The 27885-nt window shown below is 42.1% G+C and overlaps 1 protein-coding gene across 1 annotated transcript; it reads left to right on the top strand.

The window, feature by feature from the left end:
* Window positions 1-1329: 1329 nt before the first annotated feature.
* Window positions 1330-27404, top strand: RAB38 (RAB38, member RAS oncogene family). Its single transcript, XM_076330563.1, has 3 exons — window positions 1330-1534; window positions 15705-15985; window positions 27252-27404. Exons 1-3 carry the CDS (start codon window positions 1330-1332, stop codon window positions 27402-27404), a joined length of 639 nt encoding a protein of 212 aa, XP_076186678.1.
* The last annotated feature ends 481 nt before the right edge of the window (window positions 27405-27885 follow it).

Genomic DNA, 27885 nt, shown 5'->3' on the forward strand with positions numbered 1-27885 from the left:
TTTAAAGTTTGAGTTTAAAGACTGATGATAAAAGATTGCATAACATAAGTGTTCTGAATTCTTTGTCTACTAAAATCCAGCTTTTTGGATAGATGACAAATTTCTAATGCCATTTCAGTGTACATTTGGATAAGAACTCCATCAAATAATATTTCAGTAAGTGTAAAATGTGTTTTCATTTTATCAAGATCATCAATAAATGTAAAAACCATTCATGGATGAGTTTCAGAAAGTATTAAAATTCTGGGGGTTTGCTATCAAAACTGCTAAAAGAATCAAACACCTCTAGGCAATGGATAGGGGTCTCCAGCTAAGCTGCCAAGGTGAAACTGTCACTCTGTTCTTCGTTGAAAATATAGGGTCAATCACATCAGTGGAATGATTTACTCAAATGCGTTCAGTTGTTTGCAAGTTTGATATCACTTATGTTGGAAAACAGAGGACCGCTGAGACACTGACATTCATATGCTCTAATGCTGTTATGCTTTCATAACTCCTGATTATTGAGTCATGGGATAAATCTGGATTCTTTGCATTTTAGAGTCCAGTTGTATGAAAAAACAAAGCATGAGCTGTGTGCCGCATTCAGCAGATGTGAGCATGCTTATAGGTACAGACAGACAATCACAATTACGTTAATGAAACTTAAAAATGTGTATCTGTTATAGTTAAATTTACACAGCCCTCCTAGCATGGATACATGTAAAGATGCTTTATATTGCTATAACTGCCACTTCTAGTGATGTAACTGCATTCACACTGGCTTACATTGATTAAAACCAAATCACATCCAAAGTTAAAGTCACACTGGTTTAATTTTTGCACTTTAATGGAGGCGTGAAACGTCTGAAAGGAGATTTCTGCTTTTTTGCAGTGACTAGAATTTTAAAGATGTCTGGAAAAAAGCATAGGGTGATAAATTATCACCAAGAAGAAAGCGATTAAAAAAAGTATGTAAAACTAGTGCACAGCAGAAACACTGTCCTTCCAGCGAGGAGTAAAACAGGGAACAGGACGGTTGCATGAATTTTCCTGCAAATTCTTTAGTAGCCAGACTAATCCCAGACACACCTCCTGCTGACCTTTACACACATACGCACAAAACTTTCTGGGAGACTTTCTTCCCCCAGTCCCTTGCTTACTTCATCTCCCAGCAGGACTGCCTGCTGGACCTGGTGATCCTGCTCCTGTACAAAGGGAAAGAGCCTCCACCTACCTTCTCTCCTTCCCTCCCTGGTTCCTGACTCCCTCTCTCTCCCTTGGGCTGACAGGATTCCTCGGGCAGAGCATGCAATCAGTTCACAGGGAGCAGCCGCAGCCACAGGAAAGATGCAGAAGCACAGTCAGAAGGAGCACCTCTACAAGCTGCTGGTGATCGGGGACCTGGGAGTGGGCAAAACCAGCATCATCAAACGTTATGTCCACCAGAATTTCTCCCCCCACTACCGGGCCACCATCGGGGTGGACTTTGCCTTGAAGGTGCTGAGCTGGGATGCTGAGACTGTGGTACGGCTGCAGCTCTGGGATATTGCGGGTGAGTACAGAGGAGAACCCTTGGCCCCATAACCCATCCAGAGACAATACAAAATATAGACCCAAATTCATTTGTACTAATCTTTAAGTTGGAAGCTACCAGTGCCTATGTGGTGAGGGAGGTGAGACTGAAAAGAGAAAACTTTAAGTGCAGACTGACATTTTGGAGTTTCCCTAAAGCCAGCAGATGCCCAAACAAGGGGTGTCAGAATGAAACCTGCCCTGCCTGATTTTTCTCCCAAGCCCTTAGACACGTGCAGGGACACGGGCACCTCTCTCCAAATGCCCCAGTTCTTCCCCAGCAGCTGCCGCTGTTCAGCTTCCCTCATTAGACTAACAGACCTCTGTGATGGGAGGGAGACTAACAAGAATTTCCTGTTACATCTATTTAATTTGGTGGAAGAGATGAGGGATTCAATAAGATGGTTAAAATTATTTTTAGAGTTTAAAAAATAAGGAAACAGTATCACTGAGTTACTTTATCAAAATACCTTCCTTCTTCCTTTCCTTCCTCTCTCTCCTACCTTCCTTCCTTCGGCCCAGTGAAATGTAAACAACTTCTAACATGCTTTGAAAAGAGAAGCGTTTCTATTTGGCAATAATCCTGGTTGTTAAAAATGTATTTACTCATGCTTTCTTGTCCTTAGTCCAACATCAAGCAAAAAAAGATAATTTACTCTCTGTGGGGAGAAAGAGTAAAGAAGTCCAGCTATCCTTGCGTGCTTACATAATTAAAAACCACAGAATTCGACATTGTTGCTGTCAGTGCTTCAGATTTTTTATATTTGGCTTCCAATTAAACCCACAACTTTTTATTTTTGCCACCCCCATTACTAGGAATTATTTTTATTCAGTCCACAAAATAAAAGTTTATCTTGATGGCATATTTCGCATGCTATAAGTAATCATTTTTCATTTCGTGTATGTAGGAATCTAAGTACAGGTATAACACAATAGCTTACAGCAAAAAGGACAACATTTTAAAAACTCAGTTAAATTAGGAAGTTACACTTGTTAAGTAGGGAATAGAGGTGAAAATTCTACCAGCTGTTAGGCAACTGTGCCAGCCTGTGGCCTGAGCTGTGGGTTCAGTGATCTAGTCTGGAACGGCACTGAGTAAAACTAGTGAAATGAGAAAATTCTTGGCATTCTTATCGGTGGAGGGAGTGCCTTTCTTCTACACTTAGCTGCCTCGTGTCTGAGCTCTGAATTTGGCACCCAGGTACTAAAACTTATGCAACAGCACTGCTTTATGCAAAACATGCATAACCTCAGGTTTTTTTACACATCAGTATAGTCTTGTGGTTTTATGATATTAAATACACATATGCTCAGTTTTCTTTATTAAAACTTGGAATAATGGGGAAAGTGTTGCTTTTATTGCTCACCAGTGACCGATTATAACCATAAATATATACATATCCAGCAAAACTTTGCTGCAAGAGAAAAAGCATTTAATAGTAAATTCTGAACGCATCAGATTCTTAAAGAATGCATTTGCATGCCTTGTTTCAGAGATTTATTACACTACTAATCATGTGCTGGCAGATCATATGATGTAGCTTTCAGTCAGGCTGCAGAAGCAATTATACCAAGTTGTAGTACTGAATGACTAGCACGCTTTCTGAGTTATCACACTTGACAGAGAGAATTACAGCATAGTACTAAATTTCATATGAATTGCTCAATTCAAAGCATCTCTGTGAAGGTCAAGACAGTGCCCAGCAATAAAAAGAGTTGCTGCCTTGTTTTAGTGATTTCTGTGTAAGGAGCTTTAGCTGTTGATGGCTACACATAGAAAATAAGTTCTGTGAGCAACACACTGAATTCAGATCAGAGTGGTGCTGGCATAGAAGTTATCACAAATAAGGCATCTGGCTGGTGAGAAAAAAAGTTGTTTAAAAATGAAAGCAAAGTAAAATTGATTGGAAATATGGAGGGAATGGAAGTGTTTTATCCTGGCTGTGGCTGGTCATATATCACCACTTGCAAAACAGAAATACGCGAGGATAAGAGGGAGGAAAATAAAATCTCTGGTCTCAGAACATCCTCTCTTTTGGCAGAACCTCTGTTATTAGGTCATGTTTTTCTTTGGGGGTAAAGCAATAAATTTTCAGTCTCTAACCAAACTGAAGGATGTTGTCTTAGCATTTAGGACATCTTGAATTGAAGCAAATGTTTCAAATGTATCAATATATGAATATAGTTGTATATATATGTGCGTGTGTCTATCGCGGGTATCATTTTAGCTCTTACATCCTCTCCTCCCCCTCCATTATACAGTCCATGAGCTTACTACTAAGCATGATGTGTACTCTTCCTTGCGCTTAACTGTGTGGATCAGTGGGTAGTAAATTGTTTAACAATCTAGAAATAATTTTCTCAAAAATGTTTTGAGTAAAACTAGTGTCAAGCTTATTTACATTATTAGTAGGATTTACGTACATGGTGACTTCATGGGAGGAGTGACATACTCCAGCTGTGGTAGGACTAAGCAGTTTACCTTTGTTTACCCTTACAGACATAAGAAGAAAAAGCAAATTTGGTTCATCTGATGCTGTCTAATTTCATAGTTAAATGTAGTTTCTATCTCTGTAACATATTTTTCTGTATTCTTTAATTTGGTAAACACAACTACAGTAAGATCTAATAGCTAAATGCTGAAACGGCATTTATTTAGATGAGAGATAAATGCTGAACAATAAGGATAACTAAGCATTAGAAAAAATAATTCAGAGATAAGGTAGGTAGGTAGGTTCTGCATCACATATTATTACATTACGACTTGGGGGTTTTTTAACAGAAAATATATTCCTGCAGCTGTGGGTGTTAAACAGGAATAAGTGGACAAAACTTCATGGTTTATGATCATAGAATCATAGAATCATAGAATCATTGAGGTTGGAAAAGACCTCCAAGATCATCGAGTCCAACCGTCGACCCAACACTACCACCCACTAAACCATGTCCCTAAGTGCCTCATCTACTCGTCTTTTAAATACCTCCAGGGATGGGGACTCCACCACTTCCCTGGGCAGCCTGTTCCAATGTTTAACCACTCTTTCAGTAAAGACATTTTTCCTCACGTCCAATCTAAACCTCCCCTGGCGCAACTTGAGGCCATTTCCTCTCGTCCTATCACTTGTTACTTGGGAGAAGAGACCGACACCCACCTCGCTACAACCTCCTTTCAGGTAGTTGTAGAACGATGTTATGATATCTGTAACAACACACTGGCATTAAAATCTATGAATTTATGTCTGATCCAGTGAAGTGCCTAAAGTTTCAAGTGACTGAATTTTCACTATTCTGTGTGGGAGGGGATATACATGGTAAAATTCTCCTTGTCTTTAATATCCTCCCAACAGTTCCATTTTATTTCACTGAATGTCCCAAATTTTTGCTTTTGGAGTTCCTGTCCCTCTTAAAGTGTGCCATCACCTTTACTGCTGTGTGATACATCTTTAAATCTTGCTCCTCAGTCAATTTTTTTTTTGTTTCCTTATTTTTTCTGCTGCCGCTGTATAAGTGTCCTTTAAATTCATTAACAGATTGTTAGAAGGAAAGCTTTAAAAGAAACTTAATCATATTTTGAACAAGGCTGCTGTGGTGGGGGTGGCCCTGCAGATGCAGGCTGGGACTGCTTTTGAAGAAACCAACTATTGCAGACAGCAGATCCAGGTGTATTTGCTCTTCACTTCTCTGCAAGGCTGCTCTCAGTGCTACTGTCCATGTTTCGTGTCCACGCAGCCCTGAGATTTCTCTGAAGACCAGTTTTAGCTGCAGATTTACTGCAGGGAGCAGCTCTGTGAGTGCAGCGGAGGGCAGAGAGCAGCACTTCAGAGCCTCCCCCCTCCCCTGCTACCTTTTCAGAGTCGTGTCAGCATCACCATTATCCCTCCTGCTGCGTATGTGTGGACTGGATTATTCATTGCTACCAAAAATATGTTGGTTTGCTTTTACAAGGCTGGATCTCATCTCATAAACAGCTGGTCCGACGCGTTGGAGACATCCACACAACACCGGTGGTGAAAGAACAGTTTCATTTCCTTTCCCTGCAACTTTCACCTTCGTAAACAGCAGTCTTTGCACAGATACAGGCAAATGTCTCTGCAGTTGTAAAGTTTTTAAGATTATTATGCTTCAGAAGGAGTAAGCGGACAGTTCACTAATGCCAGGCACAGCACATCCTCAGTGGTTTAGGATTTTAGTGGCTGCTAAGCATTGCAGTACATATGCATAAACAAGATAGTCATGGTGATTTCTAGGCTAAGTTACCTTGAAATTACTGTTCTGCAAACATAAATAAGTCCCTCGCTGTGATGGTTTTATTTCAGTATAGATTTGTGGTGGGATCCGTGGACCTGATCTTGCTGACAGCCTGCTTTTCCACATTCTGGGGTGGTGAACACCATCTCAAGGCTGGTTTAAGTTTCAATCCATAAAGAAAATGACTTGAATTCAAGGGTGAAAATTCTGAAAGTTATTTTGAAGTGAAAGGTAAAAATGTTCAAATCTTCTCCACAATTTCCAGCTTTTCAGTGTTGGCTAAAGGCCCTCTGTGAAGCATGGTGGTTCCCAGAAGCTTTTGCCTCCTAGGATGAGGGATAGTGGCAAGAAGTAAAACCCATTGTAAAACTGGGCATTAGGCAGTTTTAATAAATTTTTATCTTGCACTCTATTTCAGATACTGTGGGCGAGATGGTGGAAATTATATGAGTTTTAGCACTTTATCAGTTTTTATAACTTTATCAGACATGATAGTGATTAATGGAAATTGTAGATTTCTGTACAAGTCATGCTGGCAAATTTATGTGGGGTGCATTTTTATAAACTATGAAGATTCAGCTGTTGATTGCTTTAAGCCCATGAAATGATACCTTTCCCTGCTGCAGAGGTGCCACTGAGATTAGGATACATGTGCAGGCAGGTGCCATTCAGACAGGGAGTCCTCCCGTTTAATGGAAATCTTGTTGTTTTGGCACCTTGGTCCCACTGGGTTCACTTCAAAGCGGGGTAGGATTCATCTGGTTTAACACAGATGACATATAAGACATCTTATATGGAACCATCTGAGTATAAGCTACTCACCCTGGGCTCGCCAGGGGCTTGAGGGTAGAGCGAGCAGCTCCGGTGCTAGCAGGATCAGCAGAGGAGCGCTCCAGCGCAGTGCACAGGGGGAACCTCGGGGGGAGCCGAGAGAGCTGCCGGGGGCCTGCGTGAGACGACAGCGGCTGAGGAGAGCTGAGAGGGGCCAGCAGCAATGGCGGCCAAGCCCCTCCCACCTATAAAAGAAGCCCCTGGGGCGCACTAGTGACCAGGAGCGTTGTGAACAGGGTGGGCAAACAGGGCGTGGTGCATCAGCAAGGTCGTGGCATGGCAGTTTGCACGGCAGTTCATGCAGCAGGGCATGCAGGAAGGGCGCTGAAGCTCTGCCACCTCGACCAGGGAGCAATGGTATCCACCCGCCAGAAAGCCATGGCCTCTCTAAGCTCTGTACCCACCACGACTGACGCAGCTTCCCAGACAGAGCTGCGGTGGGAACTCGCTGCCAGCCAGGTGCCAGGCTGCAGGCTGTGCCCTGCTCGTATGCCAGTACCGGACGGCAGCAGTGAGCACACTGTGGGAGGTGCGCCCAGGCAGAGGAACTCCTCCGCTTAGTGACAGAGCTCCGGGAGGAGACGAGTACGTGAAGGAGTATCAGGGACAGCGAGAGAGAGAGAGACTACTGGAACCGCACCCTACCTTCCCTGGGACAGGCCCAGCAGGCAGACAGGACGCATGATACGAAGGATTCCCTGTCCTCTCTCCGCCTGGCTGAACACAGTGACTTAGGGGGCAATGGCAACAAGTTCCTACCTGGCGCAGCAGGCACGTCTCCTCTGTGACTACCCCACCTTCCCAGGTGCCCTGGCATAATAGGTATGAGGCTCTGCAAGTGGAACAGAACAATAACAAGGATGATGGCTCATCTAGCTTGGACGTGTCGCCAAGGTTAAGTCGGCCTATGCCTTGCATCACAACTGCTTCCATAAAGAAAAGAAGATGGGTCATTGTCATAGGAGACTCCCTTCTGAAGGGAACAGAAGGCCCAATATGCAGACCAGACCCACTTCTTAGGGAAGTCTACTGCCTCCCTGGGGCCTGGGTTGAAGATGTGAAGAGAAAACTTCCTACCTTGGTACGGCCCTCAGATTACTATCTGTTAATGATTTTTCAGGTAGGCAGCGATGAAGTTGCAACAAGAAGTCCGAGGGCAATCAAGAGAGACTTCATGGCCTTGGGACAACTGGTTAAGGGATCAGGAGCACAAGTAGTGTTCTCCTCTATCCTTCCAGTTGCAGGGAATGATGAGGGAAGAAACAGGAAGACCCAGCAGATCAATACCTGGCTCCGAGCCTGGTGTCACCAGCAGAATTTGGGGTTTTTTGATCATGGGTTGGTCTACACGACACCAGGCCTGCTGGTGACAGATGGGGTACACCTGTCTCAAAGGGGGAAAAGGATCCTTGCACAGGAGTTAGCAGGGCTCATTGAAAGAGCTTTAAACTAGATTTGAAGGGGGAAAGGGATAAAACCAGGCTTGCTAGAGATAAGCCTGGGGGCAGCATGCCAATGTTTGAGGGATGGTGTGCTAGCGAGGTCCTTCGGTCTGCTGTCTCAGTGGAGTTAGGGGATGGAGATCCATGCAGCAGCAAAGAGGAAAGGGTTATGGATGTGTTAGAAACCAGGGAAGTGCTTGAGAATGGTCACGTAGGAACTGGGGTTTCTCCCACCAAAAAGGATGGTGGGATCAATAGCCCAACTGAAGTGCATCTACACCAATGCACGCGGCATGGGCAACAAACAGGAGGAGATGGAAGCCATTATGCAGCAGGGAAATTATGATACAGTTGCCATCACGGAAACATGGTGGGATGACTCTCACAACTGGAGTGCTGCAATGATGGCTATAAACTCTGCAGAAGGGATAGGCAAGGAAGGAGAGGCGGTGGGGTAGCCCCGTACGTTAGGGAGTGTTTTGGTTGTCTAGAGCTTAATGATGGTGATGATAGGGTTGAGTGTTTATGGGTAAGAATCAGGGGGAAGGCCAACAAGGCAGATATCATGGTGGGAGTCTGTTATAGACCACCCAACCAGGATGAAGAGGCAGATGAAATATTCTATAAGCAGCTGGGAGAAATCTCACAATCGCTAGCCCTTGTTCTTGTGGGGGACTTCAACTTACCAGATGTCTGCTGGAAATACAATACAGCAGAGAGGAAACAGTCTAGAAGGTTCCCGGAGTGTGTGGAAGACAACTTCCTGACACAGCTGGTGAGTGAGCCAACTAGGGAAGGTGCCCCACTGGACCTGTTGTTTGTGAACAGAGAAGGACTTGTGGATGATGTGACAATTGGAGGCTGTCTTGGGCATAGCGATCACAAAATGATAGAGCTTTTAATTCTTGGAGAAGTAAGGAGGGGGGTCAGCAGAACTGCTCCCTCGGACTTCCGGAGGGCAGACTTTGGCCTGTTTAGGAGACTGGTTGATAGAGTTCCTTGGGAGGCAGTCCTGAAGGGCAAAGGGGTCCAGGAAGGCTGGACATTCTTCAAGAAGGAAATCTTAAAGGCGCAGGAGCAGGCTGTCCCCATGTGCCGAAAGACGAGCCAGCAGGGAAGAAGATTGGCCTGGCTGAACAGAGAGCTTTGGCTGGCACTCAGGAGAAAAAGGAGAGTTTCTGACCTTTGGAAGAAGGGGCAGGCCACTCAGGAGGACTACAAGGATGTTGTGAGGTTATGCAAGGAGAAAATTAGAAGGGCCAAAGCCCAACTAGAACTTAATCTGGCTACTGCCATGAAAGACAATAACAAATGTTTCTATAAATACATTAGCAACCAAAGGAGGGCTAAGGAGAATCTCCATCCTTTATTGGATGTGGGGGGAAACATAGTGACAAAGGATGAGGAAAAGGATGAGGTACTTAATGTCTTCTTTGCCTCAGTCTTTAATAGTAAGACCAGTTGTTCTCGGGGTATCCAGACCCCTGAGTTGGTTGGAAGACAGGGATGGGGAGCAGACTGAAGCCCCCCTAATCCAAGGGGAAATGGTTAGCGACCTGCTACACCACTTAGACACACACAAGTCTATGGGGCTGGATGGGATCCACCCAAGGGTACTGAGGGAGCTGGCAGAAGTGCTCACCAAGCCACTTTCAATACTTTAACAGCAGTCCTGGCTAACCGGGGAGGTCCCAGTTGACTGGAAGTTAGCAAATGTGATGCCCATCTACAAGAAGGGCCGGAAGGAGGATCTGAGGAACTACAGGCCTGTCAGCCTGACCTCAGTGCCGGGGAATTTTATGGAGCAGATCATCTTGAGTGCCATCACGCGTCACGTACAGGACAACCAGGTGATGAGGCCCAGTCAGCATGGGTTTATGAAAGGCAGGTCCTGCTTGACTTAACCTGATCTCCTTCTATGACCAGGTGACCCGCTTAGTGGATGAGCGAAAGGCTGTGGATGTGGTCTACCTAGACTTTAGTAAAGCCTTTGACACCGTTGCCCACAGCATTCTGCTGGAGAAACTGGCTGCTCATGGCTTGGACAGGAGTACTCTTTGCTGGGTAAAAATCTGGCTGGATAACCGGGCCCAGAGAGTTGTGATGAATGGAGTTAAATCCAGCTGACGGCCGGTCACAAGCGGTGTTCCCCAGGGCTCAGTACTGGGGCCAGTTCTGTTTAAATATCTTTATCAATGATCTGGATGAGGGGATCGAGTGCACCCTCAGTAAGTTTGCAGATGACACCAAGCTGGGCGGGAGTGTTGATCTGCTCGAGGGTAGGAAGGCTCTGCAGAGGGATCTGGTCAGGCTGGATCGATGGGCCGAGGCCAACTGTATGAGATTCAACAAGGCCAAGTGCCGGGTCCTGCACTTGGGTCACAACAACCCCATGCAGCGCTACAGGCTTGGGGAAGAGTGGCTGGAAAGCTGCCTGTCGGAAAAGGACTTGGGGGTGTTGGTCGACAGCCGTCTGAACATGAGCCAGCAGTGTGCCCAGGATCAGAAACAGTGTGGCCAGCAGGAGTAGGGAAGTGATTGTCCCCCTGTACTTGGCACTGGTGAGGCCGCACCTCGAATACTGTGTTCAGTTTTGGGCCCCTCACTACAAGAAGGACATTGAGGGGCTGGAGCGTGTCCAGAGAAGGGCAACGAGGCTGGTGAAGGGTCTGGAGAACAAGTCTTATGAGGAGCGGCTGAGGGAACTGGGACTGTTTAGCCTGGAGAAGAGGAGGCTCAGGGGAGACCTCATCGCTCTCTCCAACTCCCTGAAAGGAGGTTGTAGCGAGGTGGGTGTCGGTCTCTTCTCCCAAGTAACAAGCAACAGGACAAGAGGAAATGGCCTCAAGTTGTGCCAGGGAGGTTTAGATTGGATATTAGGAAAAATTTCTTCAGTGAAAGGGTTGTCAAGCACTGGCTGCCCAGGGAAGTGGTGGCATCACCATCCCTGGAGGTATTTAAGAGACATGTAGATGTGGTGCTTGGGGACATGGTTTACTGGTGGACTTGGCAGTGCTAGGTTAGCGGTTGGACTCGATGATCTTAGAGGTCTTTTCCAATGTAAACGATTCTATGATTCTATGATTCTAAATACCTCCATAACGAAGCTTATATGACCACTCTTAAATGTCTGTCCTTCCTGAGAAGATGCCCTCTAGATACCTCTTCTCAGTCTCTGACTATAAAGGGACCCTAATCTTAGATACACCCAGTTAATTTTTTGGAACCTGAATTAGGGCTGATGAATCCCAACGTAAAGCACCATCTCAGTGGGCAAAGGCCATCAGACTCGTGTGGTTTGATGGCAGATGCCAGTGGCCTTGCAAGGGATGCAGTAAATTACAATGGGCCAGATCAAACAAACATTTCAGAAGTTTCTGACCCTTCCAATGAAAAGCAAAACCCATCTTCCCCAGTCCCTCTTGCAATAAGGCAGATTCTAATGTTCAAGGCTGCCTGCGAGATACCACCGCATACCTAATGATTGATCTATTTCCTAGCCTAATTACTGCCTAAGCCATGGTGTTGCTGAAAACCTAAGGCCATATTCTGACACCTTTAATACATCAAACAGTGCCTATTTTCATGAGTAATTCTGCTAAATGAAAAAGTTATAGGAACCTCTTCTATTAAGATAGGTATTTGTTCACATAAGGGAGAATCTTTGGAAAAGAGTCCTCCTGGATCCTTAGACACAATATTTAACTCTTCAAGCACAATGCAAACACTAGAGACCACTTTTTTCACAATGTAAATTAAATAAAACTAAAGCCATTATGCAAATGACATAAAATGAAAAGTCTGTTGTTTACAAACCATCACTTTTTCCATTCAAAGTTGCACAATGCCTTTATGCCAAGTATGTTCATATATTAATTGCAACTGATAGGGAAAAAGACCACTTCAAAAAGGGTTTAAGCACTTTATTCAGCCAGCAGCTCCATTCTTTCTCTTTCTTTGAAGTGATTGATAATGAAATTGGTGAGCTCTGTCCTCCTGCATAAAGCTGCTATTACAAACACGGTGGCTTTTCTGTGCAGTGAAAAACCTAAGTATGTGCAAAAGCAGCTGGAAGCAGGAAGAGGAATCAGTGTCACACCATTTGTCAGAACTTTGTGGGCCACTACTAGCCAGAAGATCACATCACAAGAGTCTTTTATTCCTCTAACAACTTTCTTTGTGATGAATGATTTTATGCTGCAAATTAATAATTAGTTCATGTTCTATGACAACATGTCCCACCACACCAAGCTGAGTGGTGCGGTCAACAGGCCAGAGGGACGGGATGCCATCCAGAGGGACCTGGACAAGCTGGAGAAGTGGGCCCATGTGAACCTCATGAGGTTCAACAAGGCCAAGGGCAAGGTCCTGCACCTGGGTCAGGGCAAGCCCTGGTATCAATACAGGCTGGGGGATGAAGGGATTGAGAGCAGCCCTGCCGAGAAGGACTTGGGGGTACTGGTGGATGAAAAGCTGGACATGAGCCAGCAATGTGCACTCGCAGCCCAGAAGGCCAAGCGTATATCCTAGGCTGCATCCAAAGCAGCGTGGCCAGCAGGTTGAGGGAGGTGATTCTGCCCCTCTCCTCTGCTCTGGTGAGACCCCACCTGGAGTACTGCATCCAGCTCTGGAGCCCTCAGCACAAGAAAGACACGGACCTGTTGGAGCGGGTCCAGAGGAGGGCCACGAAAATGATCAGGGGGATGGAACACCTCTCCTATGAAGAAAGGCTGAGAGAGTTGGGGTTGTTCAGCCTGGAGAAGAGAAGGCTTCAGGGAGACCTTATTGCAGCCTGTCAGTACTTCAAGGGGGCTTATAAAAAAGATGGTGGCAAACTTTTTAGCAGGGCCTGTAGCGACAGGACAAGGGGGAATGGCTTTAAACTAAAGGGGTGTAGATTTAGACTAGATGTAAGGAAGAAATTTTTTATGCTGAGGGTGGTGAACCACTGGCACAGGTTGCCCAGAGAGGTGGTGGATGCCCCATCCCTGGAAACCTTCAAGGTCAGGTTGGAGGGGGCTCTGAGCAACCTGATCTAGTTGAAGATGTCCCTGCTCGTGGCAGGGGGGGTTGGACTAGATGACCTTTAAAGGTCCCTTCCAACCCAAACCATTCTATGATTCTATGATTCTATGTTAGATAGCTGTGTCCCAATAAGACCCAAGTTTACCTGTTCTTACGTTATCTACATCTCATCTACAGTGCATCTCAAGAACTTTGCATGAGAAGTATGAAGTATGACAGAAATACTATATGCATCAAAACCTATTTGTATATGTTGCTGCTTGCCTCACTGCTAAGTTTCTAATCAGACCTTGACTTGTTTGAAGGCACCTTCTTGCAGATGAAAAAAAAAATTGCTCAACAAGGAGATTATTGAATAGCACATGACTTAGCCATTCATCTAATTAGCCCACTGATAGGAATCATAAGACATTTTAATAAAGTATAGCCATAAGAAATATTCAATATGACCTCATATTTCCCAGAAATGTTATATTTCTATCTTGCTTTATCAATGGGACACAGTGTTTGTTTAAGGTAAAAAAAATCTAACATGAATTTGGGGAGGACCACTTTTGGTTTCTGTAGCATGTGAATGCCTTTCTCCTTGCTGCAAGAGCTGGTGCCTAAAACCAAAGATCAACATCGCAAACAGATGGTGTTGACCCCTTAGTGCGTTCACTGCTATTTCCATTAAATGGAACTACATGGTCTAGAAGTCCAGTAATCAGCACTCTTCAGTTCTTAACCCAGCCTTACATTTGACAGCACAATTTTCATCAGATAAAACCGCCACAGGTAACCTTCCTAGGGTCAGAGGCAGACTGCCAATCTTCTTGTCTTACTAACCTACTCAAAATCATGCACATTGAGAAAATAAGGCTAGAAACAGGTTTCTATTGAATGTTGTCTATTTTCATAGCACCTTTTCTCAGCTATGGGAGCATATGGTTAAATACAAGAGTTGTCTTGCTTAAAGACTGCTTTTGTAGTGAGATGTTTCAGGAATTTATAATTCTTCTTTTTTGGATCACCGCTCAGCAGTAGACATCAATGGAAATTCTATTTTTTCACTTCAAGAAAAATTCTGTGTAATTTGTTTCCATTCTTGGAAACATTTTTTCAAAGTTCCCATGAAAACAGCATATGTATTAACAAACCCACAGCTGATCAACATACCACATCCTGACATCGTGTGTTAATTTTTACACTGTTAATCATGTAAAATGATAGATATTTACAAATGTCCATGTTTGAATATAATAATATATTGTTAGCTCACAAAAATACTGTAAATAACTTCCCAGAAAACACTTTGAATTCAGCATATAAAACCATAAAGGTTCTGAACAGATCTAGTGTGAAATGTCTCCTCCCAGATCTTTTCACTGGAGCAATACAGTTCTTCGTATTGCTACTGCTGTGCTATTTCTTAGAATGCTTTCCACATTTGAAAGGCTTTAAATTCACCTTTCTCACCTCTGTGTTTTAGTTTGCCAGTAAAAGTAAATTCATAATGACTCTAATGCCTGGTATGGCTGCAGAGCTTATTTATGTTACTGTTGATTATCACTTGCATGAGAATATGCAGGATCCTCTTCATGCATGAGCAGATCAGTTGTGTTAGATGTTTCCCACAAAATACCATAGTATCAAGGAGCTTCCAGTCTGGTATCTAGATTTTTTGTGACTCCTATTTAAAGTCCTATAACGTACACCAAGACCCTTGGTACTATCCTGTCGTGGTTTAACCTCAGTCAGCAACTGAGCACCACACAGCTGCTCGTTCACTCCCCGCCCCCCGGTGGGATGGGGGAGAGAATCGGAAGAGTAGAAGTGAGAAAACTCGTGGGTTGAGATAAAAACAGTTTAGTAATGGAAATAGAATAAAATAATAATAATAATAATAATAATAATAATAATAATAATATACAAAGCAAGTGATGCACGATGCAATTGCTCACCACCCCCCGACCGATGCCCAGCCAGTCCCCGAGCAGCGGCCCCCCCGGCCAGCTTTCCCCAGTTTATGTACTGAGCATGACGTCCCATGGTATGGAATGTCCCTTTGGCCAGTTGGGGTCAGCTGTCCTGGCTGTGCCCCCTCCCAGCTTCTTGTGCCCCTCCAGCCTTCTCAGTCGGTAGAGCATGGGGAGCTGAAAAGTCCTTGACTGGTGTAAGCACTGCTTAGCAACAACTAAAACATCGGTGTGTTACCAACATTATTCTCACCCTAAATCCAAAACACAGCACTGTGCCAGCTACTAGGAAGAAAATTAACTCTATCCCAACCAAAACCAGGACATATCCACAGACCTAGAAATCTGGCAGGTTAATAAGATTGTACACTGAACTTCAAGCTTGTCATAAAGTTATTAAATTTCCTTGGATGTTTGCTTTGAAATTCCTTTTTCATGCTATACTCTCTTGCATTTTCATACAGATGTGTCTAGCATGGTACTTATTATTTAGACAAAAAGTAGCTTTCCAGAGACTTACAAAATGAAGTCCTACCTTCAGTAATGTTCTCTTAGAAAACCTGCTATGTGAAATATTGACCTAGATTGGAAGCAGTGATTTTTACAAGGTGGTGGTTTTTTCCCCCTCCTCCTTTCTTCATCACAGGTCAGGAAAGATTTGGAAACATGACCAGGGTATATTACAGAGAGGCCATGGGGGCATTTATTGTCTTTGATGTTACAAGACCTGCAACATTTGAAGCAGTGACAAAATGGAAAGAGGATTTGGACTCCAAGTTGGTTCTTCCAAATGGCAAACCTGTGCCTACAGTCCTCTTAGCAAACAAATGCGACCAGGGAATAGATGTTCTTATGAACAACGGCATCAAGATGGATCAGTTCTGCAAAGAGAATGGTTTCGTGGGCTGGTTTGAAACATCAGCCAAGGTAATGTTTCCATTTCTTTTTAAATGTTTCTCCAAGTACAGAGAAATTGGTTCCTAAAATAGTTCACTTGGTTGAAATGTGTACCTTGCAAAGCTCCTCTCTTGGTGGAATTAATTAAAGGTGAATTTGTAAATTAATACATTTCTATTTCTTTTAGGCCTTTTATTGCAAAGCAAATTATATGCAATGTTCTGAAATGCAGCTGCTCTAACATGATAGGCCAGCAGCAAAGTATGTAACTAACTGGCCAACAACTTACTGTGTAATAGCCTGGGGAGGAAGATGACCTTTGGTAAGGCACAAAAGCTACCTCTTATGAATGATATGAGGATATTTTTCATAATTCTTAACAGTGAATATTATCTCTAAATATTTATATAACCACTTTGCCTGAGAAATGCTGATTTGAGACAATAGCTTTATTGTGTTAGATTCCAGAAAAAGAGTCAGTCTACTGTAGCGCTTGTACGATGCTTACTGTTATAAGCTCTCATTCTCAAAAGCCTTTTCAAAAAAATCACAAAGCTGGGGAAGAAGGAAAGATCAGTGGTCAAAGTGCTGAATGAGCTGCTCTGAGGTTCAATTCCTTGCCTTGGTACAGATTTCCTGGGTGCCTATAAGAAAATGGAGATAAAAATCAGAAAGGGCACTGGGACTTCCAAAGCATAAAGGCCCAAGGTACAGTGGTCCAGTATATCAATTTGAGCTTTCTCAGATAATCTCAGTGAATGCAAGATTTGGAGAGATGGCATGTGAAATATTGATTTGAACACAACAGCTCAATGGATATTGTGTTTATTGTATTCTCCGATTATGAAAGCTGGTGTCATCATTAACAGCTCTGGGGAACATTTGGATGTTTTAAATGTAAACAGTTTGGCTCTGGTTTGACCTAGATTGTTAGTAGACTGAAAGCCAAAATGCTACATTCAGTTGTTTAATTTCTTTTAAGCACTTTATGAAAGTTACTTAAGAACCTTTGGAGTGTATACTTGTATTTTACTTTTCTGGTCTTGATCCTTCTTCAAGCATTAATATTTAAAAGAAGTCTCACTTGTAATCAGCAGAAGTAACAGCAAGTGACTAGCAGCATGTCCTAGTCTGCCTCAAGCATTGCATGAACTCTGGGCTGAGATGTCTTTGTGGTCAGTGTCTTTGCTTTCCTGCCGAATGGGTCTCAAAACTAGTCACTGTTTCTTCAAAATGCCATTTTTAGGGAGACGTTTTGGTCTAGGTCAGCGTGTAAATTATCTTGCTCTACAAACAGGGTACTTCTCATCCCTGCATGTGCAGGACCTGGTTTGAATTCAGGTCTGTGGTTCTTTGCTGATTTGTGCTGGGTGAGGCCACCAGAATCCAGCGTTCCTCTCTAGGATAACCAAACTTTTACTATGGACAGCATCTAGTTCTGATTAAGAAAGAGGCCAAGATCTCGTACACCAGCTTCTTCGTGATAATTATGGCAGAAAGCTAATTATTCCAGGAAAACAAAACAAAACAAAACAAAAAAAACTAGAGAGCAAAGCATTTGGAAGAGCAGCTACAAGAAGAAGATGTGGAAAGTTGAGGGGATTATTACAGGACAAATTATTATTATTTGTATAAGAACTACATATTCTGCCCCTTTTCAATATTCTGTTAGGTGTCTAACTGTCTTTCAGGCCACAAATAACATTAAATATCTGGTTGCAAGTATTGGGGATCCAGTTCACCAGTGATGTGTAACACTGTATATGGCTGTTTCCTTCAGAATTACTTTTTCTTCATTTCTGACATGTACATGAGTCTACGTTTTCTGGGGACAAGAACCAATTCACTGAAAACTAAGACCTGAGGGCAAAACCATCACAAAAATCATGTGGAGAGAAATGAATAACAGACTGTTTTAAAATGCCTGCATCTAAAAGATTTTCAAAGAGAACGAGAGGGAACAGGATGGACAATAACAGACTGTTTTAAAATGCCTGCATCTAAAAGACTTTCAAAGAGAACGAGAGGGAACAGGATGGACCGTTATTTAAAGGATACAGGGCCATAGTTTCATTATTCTAGGTTTGGATCAGCAAAGTCATGCAGCTGGTCACTGCTTTTTAGCCTATGAGAAAGGAATCTGTACCATGAATTCCATACGCTGGTCCCCAGCAAGCACCTGTTCACCTCTTAAAAAGAACCACCACATTTATTGTGCCAAGGGCCATTGCAGGCCGTGGCAGAGAATGAATATACAAACAATTTCAAAGGTGGCAGAGGGGTTTTACCGTGATGATGGAACCAGTCTTGGGCAAAACTATGGAAGTGTAAAGGACAATTAAAGTTTAAAAAAGTCACAACAGAGGAAAATTTAGTCCAAGTTTTTCTAAGCCACATAGAATTAAAGGTTATTTTAAACAAAGGAAATATATAGATTTTTCTTACTTTATTTAACTCAGAAACCCAAGCAGTCCTCAGGTTACCAGTGCAATCATGTAAGAACAGAAAGAAATCCAGTTATGACAAGTCTTATCTTCAAAAGCCATTGTGAAGGGAGCAGTGAGAGTTGAGGACACATGACTCTCTCATCAGACTGTTCTCTGTTGCTATAGACTAAACGCTAGGATCTGTTATTCTGCAATCCCCACACCTGTTTTCCGCCCAGAGTTGGAGGCTTCTGACTTTAAAATGATGCAAAGAAGAATAATTCCATTAAAGATGGTAGAATCACAACATTTAGGCTAAGTTAGAGCAGTATAATTTCCCCATTTGGTCTAAATTCTGAACTAAAACCTACGCATTTTTTCTAAACAAAAGTTATTATTACTATTATTTTAAAATATTGGATGTAACATGTATCTGGTATTCTTTCAGCCTAGGGAATATTAAATAATTGAACTTGGATCTGGGGAAAATAAAAACCTAGCTATGGTTGCTATAGAGAATAGAAACTCTTTTCTGAAGCAGAATAGCACTAACAGAGAAGTCATCATATTGCAGCTAGCAGTTTTAGCAGTTCAAATAAGTAATAACTCTTTTTTGTGGTATCCTGGAATAATTAGATCTCCAGAGGTTTTCTGGAGACATGCTTGGAAATGTTATAGCCTTCAGAGCAAACTGAATATGATTTATGCATTTTGGAAAAACAAAGGTGATTATTTATAAAAATATATCTTTTAGTTCTGGTTGCCTTGCAGAAAGTATCATGCTATATATGTACCTACCATATTTCAAGCTGTCAATAGTTTGAAATTTTTGTCTGTAGCACTGGCAGATTACACCAAAAACATCACTGTATTATTCCCTGGTGCTGTTTTTCTTAAGTTAACAACTTTGATATGAATCATTTGAGCCACCTAATGCATTCTCATGTACTAGTTTTGATTCTTACATTAATCTAAAGGAAATACTCAGCCTGTTCCAATCTTCTGGTCCCTATGAAGATAGAAGAACTTGTTCGGGTAGTTTGCCATGTAAGAGGGGCCTGGTGGTGCAACAGCACAATGCAGCATAGTCGTAAGTTACACATATCGCCATGTATCCAGTGGAGAGCCTGGTCTCTTTTACATATGGTTGTTTGGTTTGTTCATATTGATTGCAGTCTAAAAGGCACATCCCCAAATAGTCACGAAATAACCCTTAATAGTAAATTCTTTAATAACTTTCATTACCAAACTATCGTGAAAGATGCATTTTTTTAAAAGAAGGACATTTCTCCTTCCTGTCACACAATTACTTATCCAGCACGTGGCCAGAGTAGCTGAGAGCTCCACTCACATTTCCAAGCCTTTAAACTGTTTTCACCACCATTCCTAGTTCAAAGAGGTGAGCTTTTGACTTGGATTAGAAAAGCAGCAATTTCAAGCTTATTATCACTTTATAATGAAAATGGAATTTGTGCATCAAAACAGACAAGTCAGGCAAAACTAAATGTGCTTGAAAATACCTACTTCAGAAATGACTTGAAATACCTTACGACTGACCATAGCTGTGCTGTGATTATGCTTGAGTTCCTCTTTTCCCTGCTGTAATTCTGCTGTCAGCAATACAGAAATAGGTGAAAAATCTTTTTGTCCAAATTGCCCAGAAGGGCTGGTAGCCGTGCTTTTCAGATCCTTACCAAACTAGGCTAAGCACACAGCTCCTTGTCTGCTGAGCATCGTGGCCTGGAGACTGAATGAGCATTGAGTCTCTGGGCTATTTGGACACATCCTATTTGGACCAGGAAAAAATTATAGAATCTTTCCTCCTCTAGGAAGGGTGGATGATAACATGTCCCTTCTCCAGCTTTTTTCTGAGAGGCAGTCCACAGTGTGTCATAGTGCCCAAATGTTGGACTAGGAATCAGGAGTCCTCTTTGCCACTGATCTACCGGGTATCCTTCAGAAAGTCACTCTCTCCTCTGATCCAGCCTCTTCTTCCATAAAGCAAGGACAGCAATTCTGCTCATCTTACCAGTGAGCTCTGTGCACGAACAAACTCTACTATCCTTTGTTTAAAACACAAATTCTTCAATTCTTCTGACTGGATGATTATTATGAAAGTTGAAAAAAACAAGCTATACTGCAGACTTGCGGAGGAACGGGATATATGTTTTCGATTTCCATAAAGACAAGCGAGGTTTGGACGTGTATTTGAATTAGGCTGACACACTACAGCTAATCTGTTGATCTGGTGACTGAAACCAAAGCAATCCATTTGAGACTGCCAGACCCAGTTAGGGATGTGTAGCTCCCTACATTGTCTTTTTAATTCACTCAAAAAAATGTCTAACCAATCTTACCACACAGAGCCTTAGAAAATATTTCAGCTTCTGCCATAAACCAAGAAATGAAGCTGACACCTAAGGCAGAAGCTTTCAGTTCAGATATACAGTCACTCAGTGCAGAATCCTCTGCAGAGTTTGTTTCCTGTGGCTAAAAGAAGTTGCTTTGGATCATCCTACAGGTATTAGAGCTAGCCTATAGCTCTCTGGATCACTTTTATGAAATATATTACTTAGTGCTGGCCAAAAGCTGGAAATTCACAGAATCACAGAATTGAGAGCGGAAGGGACCTCTGGAGGTCATTTAGTCCAACAATTTTGTTGCAGAATATCCAACCAGCTCTAAGAATTCAACTACAGAAATTATCTTGTTCTCAGGGTTGCAGTCACAGCAGTTCACATCCATGAATTTCATGTTCATGCATCCAGATGGCTTTTAACTTGTATGGTTGTGTTTTCCTAGAAACACAACCACAGCGGTATGGCACAACATCGTAATAAGACTCTGCTGCCAGTGGTTTCCAAGGGAGTTCTGCTAAGGGAGCATGTGGAGCCATTCCCTCAGATTCCTTGCTCCAGGGGACTGCAGGTTAAAACACCTTGAAAGTCATATCCCTGCTCCTGGATTTTAGAGCATTATAGAAATAAAATGTGGAAACTGTGTGATTCTCACTAGGTTCCCATCTAATACCTGAATATTTCAGAATTTGTAAATGTTTGCTTAAGGGAAGTTGATTTCCTTTAACTCCAGTAATAGAGTCGAAGGTCATGTCTCTAAGCGGTGCTGGCTTAGACCTCCCCAAGTGCCCATGTTAGGTAGCTATGTTGTTCTTCACCCTGACATTCAAGGTAAGACTCAGAAGCATCAGATTCAGCCAGAGAAAGAAACTACCCAAATGTAGAAAGGGAGCAGTTTTATAACAGAAAACAACCAGACGGACAAATCTAAGATACCTGCATGGCAAAGAAAAAAAGTTTCATTTCGAAGTGAAACAGGCCCATAAAACTAGCAAAGGCCTTTTTTCTTCTGTAAAGAGCTAAGAGCCAGTCTAGTCTGAGGGGATTTATTTCATATATTAAAATGGAATGTTCTAAATGTTAATATTCTGCATCTGCATTAGAGCTCACAGATAAGGGGGAAGGCAATCCAGAATGCAAAGAAGCTTGCTGAGCTTATGTACTGCTTTGAGACACATTCAATAAAGTATTTATTTTCCCTTCTGTTGATTGTTGCATTACAAGACTACGACATTATTTCCCGTAGTGATAAGTTCAAAGGTTTTAAATCGTGCAACTCTACTTCCCTGCCCCAAGTTGCTATCCTTTCCCCAAAACTGCCCTTTGAAAACATACATTTGAAGGAGATTGATCTACAAAGCAAACTGTAATTTCATTTGTGTCTTCCAGTGTTCCTTTCTGGCTTTCAGAGATTGCTCAGAGTTATTCTTTTTGCCTTGCTTTATTTGGTAATAGAATAAAGAGTAGCATGTGCTGATTTTCACTTTTGCATTCCTTCTCAATGGGGTCAAGAGAAAGACCGACTCAAGTAGTCAGACATCATCACGGGGCTGGGTTCAGGTCCTTGCTCTGGCAGACATTGGCAGGTTGATGCAGGGTAAATCACTTAGGGCTGGATTCACAACTTAGTTCTTGCATCATTGACTGTGACAGTGTCTTTCAGGAGCTGGAGCTTACTGAGGCACAAAAGTCACAGAAATGGGTTAGGCATGTCAGGGGACAGGGCAAGGGGAGATGCCCAGGGAAGGGTTTCATAAAAGCTAGCATGCTAAATCAGGATGTCAATGTGAGAAGTAGAGCAAAGCAGGAAGAGAGGACTGATAGCAACAAAGGCACCAGAACATGGGTAAGAACCTTCCTTTTTGGTCTTGCAGTAAAAACTCTCCCACAAGCTTTGGGAAAGAAAGGTGTTGCGTTCCTGCCGTATCATGAGAAGACTTCAAACTATGCCATCTCCCACCTTCCAGCTAGCCACCATGTGCTGGACCAGGTTTCATGCAGTTCTCTCTGTTTGGGGCTCTGCTTTTTCTCCATTTGATAAATGGCCATAGCAGCACTTCCCTATCACAGAAAGATGCTGTGAAGATAAACACATCAAAGATGTGGTGCTGAGTAATAGCAGCCTCAAAAGTAGTATAGGTAGACAGACCTTCCCCAGTATTTGGAGAACTGTGAAGATAAAAGTGCCCTCAGAGCAGGCTGGAAAACAAGCTACAGCACTACAGGTGCATCTAGTACCATGTCAAGAGTTAGATAACCCCTGAACATCTTGATGTTCAGAAGTGGCTCCACCAAGGAGGCAGAGTAGGCCCCTCAGTATGACCTAAAGAATTTGTTCAGAACATGAAAGGAAGTTAGTAAAAACAAAAAAAAAGAAGAGGAGGGAGAAGAGGAGAGGAGAGGAGAGGAGAGGAGAGGAGAGGAGAGGAGAGGAGAGGAGAGGAGAGGAGAGGAGAGGAGAGGAGAGGAGAGGAGAGGAGAGGAGAGGAGAGGAGAGGAGAGGAGAGGAGAGGAGAGGAGAGGAGAGGAGAGGAGAGGAGAGGAGAGGAGAGGAGAGGAGAGGAGAGGAGAGAAAAGAGAAGAGAGAAGAGAAGAGAAGAGAAGAGAAGAGAAGAGAAGAGAAGAGAAGAGAAGAGAAGAGAAGAGAAGAGAAGAGAAGAGAAGAGAAGAGAAGAGAAGAGAAGAGAAGAGAAGAGAAGAGAAGAGAAGAGAAGAGAAGGGAAGGGAAGGGAAGAGAAGAGAAGAGAAGGGAAGAGAAGAGAAGAGAAGAGAAGAGGCAAGGAGAAAGAAAAAACTCTGAACTGCAGCAATCATCACAATTCCTGCAGTGTTTTGTGTAGAACAAAAGCCATAAGGGAGATGACAGTTAAGGCATTTCAACATAGAGACTCACAGAAAAACATCATTTCACTCTGTTGTCTCGCCTGTATTTTCTTTCTTTTCTGAAACGTAATTAATTTTATTTTTAGGCATAATTGGGGCTGTTTCTATGTTTTAGTACAATTAGTAGGGTGTCTGTGATTATTCCTCTCGGTCCAATCTTACGCTCTGGTTGTTGGTTTCTTTGTATTTGTTGGGTGGATTTTCACCTGCTCCTTTTTCTCTGCCCTTCCCTAGATTGCCTTTCAACACCTCCTGCCCTCTAAAATTACCAGGTCTCTGGGTGTCTGTGTTTGGATAGCAGATCACCTTCTACTGTCTGCAGCTGCTTTGCTGCCTAGCAGAATATTGATTTTTTTTTTTTTTTTTTTTTTTCCCAAAACGCATTGTAAGAGGAGAGGTGCAGAAATCAATATTTCATTAGACAGACCAGAATACAGCCATGTCTGATCCACAGACCTGGGACACAGAGTAGGCACTGTAGGATTAGGGTTGTAACAACAGACAATAGTAGCATCAGAAAGGAAGCGGTCAAGGCATAGATCTGGGACAGCAGGAGTTGCTTTGTTGGCATGAGCATATGCTCCTTGCAGAGAGTGAATTAACATGTCGCTTCTCATCCATACCACGTACCAGTTGTCATCTGAACCATGGGAGAAGGCTGGAGCTAGACACAAGCTCAAAAACAGCTGTGCTGTCTGCCAGGGTCACCCTTCCTCTCTTTCTCCCTTTGTACCCCAGCAGAAATTTTCATCCACACAGCTTAGACAGTTCATATAAATGTTCAGGATAAGAAAATGCCTCTCTGATCTAACACACATTATGGAAAGGACTTTTTATTCCTTTCCTCTCATACAGAACAAAAAGCAGAATTTTAATGGCATGGGTGCAAATGCTTTGAATGGTGAATCCTCGCAAACCAGCGAGGATTTTGCTTGAAGAAGAGCTCAGTCACAAACTTCAGCAGGCCCATCTGAAGGGATGATGCCCTAGCAGAGAGGAAGGTGGGCATGGACTGAAAGTAGAAGCCTTTTCAAGTGGAATGGCCAGAGCCAGGGATGACCTCTATCTGTATCTAATCCCGCTTTACAGATAGTCAGTAGATCTGGGCAGATACCTGCCAGGAAAACAGCAAACTCAATCCAAAATGCAATTAATAATGTAATAAGAAATACGGGTTGAATTTGGTAAATCATTTCATTAAGAAGGAGAAACAACAATGCAGAAAAAGAGAAGCTTTTAATTTTCATATTCCCAAAACTAAATATTTTGACTTTTAATGTCAAAACAATACTTGCATATTCAAATTTGGCTTTCTTCCTCAAAAAAAATATAGATTTAAAAAGAGGTTTGATAATCCAATTTCACTTTGGTTTGAGTTCTGGCTGAAGTAAAACAGCATTGTTTTTTCCTTCTGAATTTTTAGGCTGGGGTCTGGCACATGGACTTCCATCTATCACCAGTGGGGTTGAGGGATGTCCACCTATACCTGTTTTATGCTTTTGCGGGCTTGGGTTCCTTCTCCCTTTCCCATTCGTACAAAATGCTGATCTTAAGCCTCTGACAGAGATGGTTTCTGTTAATACATCTGAGCATTAATCAATTTGGGCACAATCTCAGATAGTCACTAAGACATTATTGAAAAAATGCATGCTGCCATCCCAAGAGAGAAGCAGCACATGGGTAAATGATGCTTATCAGTTTATTAATAAAGGAAAACACAATGCAAAAGATTTTTCGTGGGTGTTTTTGTGCGTTTAAAATTCTCTTTTGTCTTCAGCTTTCTAAGCAGTACAGAGAGATATTTTTCATTGTCTATTTTTTCTAATAAAATTTCACAGTGTTCTGAAAAAGACTTTTGGTGCATGCTTGAGGAATTTGCTTGTCTGGTCTGAGAGAGCCATGTGATACAGTAACATTTTAACATCTCAGTACAGAGCTGATTCCCGGCTCTGTATTACTTTCTAGGGGTTAGTATGTAAATGACTTGTCTAAAGATTGTTTTTTTACAACCAGCTGATACTCTTTACAGATCAAATTTCAAATATTTAAGTTCACTTGTGTAGTTGAAGAAACCCGTGAAATCTTGGCACTAACTAACGTCTTCAGTTGGATCCCCAGATTTCAGCTCTTTACTGTGGTGCGAAGGGATGGTCAATGGAGTTTGTGGAGCTTTGCCATTGATTTCAAGGGGATTAGAAATCAACCCCACACAATCCATTACTTTAGCTTTTGATCTTCATATAATTGTACCAACTCTACTGAAACATACACACATGTACTTTGGTTTCTTTCTTTTATAGCTGAACTTCATACTTAAACATCTCATCTGACTTTTTTTGAACATACACATGCAAAAAAAAAGTTTCACATATTAAATTTTACAGGTTATTTTATTAATGATGCTGAATTGATGCTGAGCATTTGCTGAAGGTAGACTTCATGGCATTGTGTGCATGGATGTTTATGGTCTCAGTACAACAGGCTCCAGATTCAGCTTGGAAACCTGGGTCAGTTTCGGATTGCAAATAAAAACATAATCTTTATGGAGCGAGGGGAGTATGTGCATATACATAAATATATACATATATATTTGTATACATTTCTATATGTATGTATGTGGGTGTGTGATACAATTTCCCAGCAAATTGAAGCTACGGTGAGGTTTCTATCTCCTGTCATATAAAATAAGTAATCAATGCCAACAGTTAGAATAGAAGAGTGTCTTTTATGCCAGAAAGCCTGACTTTTCACTCCAAACATATCGGTGGCCGTCACAAAAAAAAAAAAAATCCTTATGCAGTATTACTGCTTATTTTCTATGCTGTGCTGAGCTGTGTCTCACTGATCAGGCTGTTTCAGCTTTGCTTATTCTACAAACAGAGTAAGGGTTGCTGCAAGTTAAATGTGCTGTTGAAATAAGGCACATGTAGAAAAAGATGTGCTTTGCCTTTTGTTCTAAACCCCTAGAGTGAGGATTTCTGTCTTACAAATGAAACCAATGGTGATACAGCTCTTCTGAAGCAGTACATTGGAGATAACTCAGCCTCAACAAAAAATAAGTGAGGACTGCGAATGATGTAGAACTTTTTTTACTGTTTTGTGAATAACTTGAGATTGTATCATTTATTCAACGAATCTGGTTCATCACAGGTTTCATTGTGAGCATTGTATACAGAAATCTTCCTGAAAATGTGGGAAAGGCTTTAAAAAATAAGTGCTATTGATGGCTGTAGTTGCTGATAGGTAATTAATAATTTGAAAATTAGAGTAACCATTTTTCAAGCAGTAAAATGTGGATTTTGGAGCGTTATTTCAGGCATCTGTCTTTAACATCCCTCTGGCATTTTTTTGTTTAGTTTATCGAAGCAATCAAATCACCAAGAATTTAGGGTAATTTAAAGTGAGCTCTGTGTATAATTTAAAGGACATATGAATCATAATATACAAAACACCTACCTACCTTAAAAACGACAGTAAGCATTATGTAATACAGTCAATTTTTAAAAGTTGTTTATTAAGGAAAGTAAACTGTTCATGTTGCCTAGAGAAAAATTTAATTATGCACAGAAAATATGCAGCATGGTGTAATTAATATTGACTAATCAACCTCTCTTTCTCTTTCACTTGCAGGAAAATATAAACATCAATGAAGCTTCCAGATGCTTGGTGAAACACATAATTGCTAGTGAGAGTGATCCAGTTCAGTCTGTTGAACCAGATATTATAAAACCACACTTGAATTCCTCCAAGTTTGTCAGTTGTTCAGGTTGCTTTAAATCCTAAGAGACTTCCAGACTATTACAAGAGCTGAACAACTATGATTCACAATGTATACTTTATCCAGCGTACCCAGTCTGCCCAGATTGTCCATAAGCAGATTGCCATTTTCTCAAAAATATACTTAACTTTTTCCATAACTTTGACAGCTGAAATTTATTATGAGCTGTTCATTGATAGCAACTATTCAAAACTGTCTTTGGCTACTGGTCAAGTAAGACTCATGGTGATGGCTGTGCTTTCCCAGTTGGGTAGCACCAGCAGTGATATCAAAACCTATTTCTTTGCAATGTAGTTTCTGACAGCTCATATTTGTGATGTGACTGCAGTAATAGTCTACTTGTCCATTGGTCCTCCAGCCCGTCTTCTCAATACCCTGACCAGGCAACCATCATCATTACACTTTTTTGTCACCCCTCACACTTGAATGTTCTTGTTTCATATGAGGAAGATGATGATGACAGTGAAAATATAGCTGTTCAGAAAG

Source organism: Aptenodytes patagonicus, chromosome 1 (assembly GCF_965638725.1).
Source record: "Aptenodytes patagonicus chromosome 1, bAptPat1.pri.cur, whole genome shotgun sequence".
Classification (NCBI taxonomy): Eukaryota; Metazoa; Chordata; class Aves; order Sphenisciformes; family Spheniscidae; genus Aptenodytes; species Aptenodytes patagonicus.

Coding starts and splice junctions, on each gene's coding strand:
- RAB38 (XM_076330563.1), top strand. CDS start 1,330: ATGCAGAAGCACAGTCAGAAGGAGCACCTCTACAAGCTGCTGGTGATC. Junction 1,535..15,704: donor GCAGCTCTGGGATATTGCGG/GTGAGTACAGAG, acceptor TCTTCATCACAG/GTCAGGAAAGATTTGGAAAC. Junction 15,986..27,251: donor GGTTTGAAACATCAGCCAAG/GTAATGTTTCCA, acceptor TTTCACTTGCAG/GAAAATATAAACATCAATGA.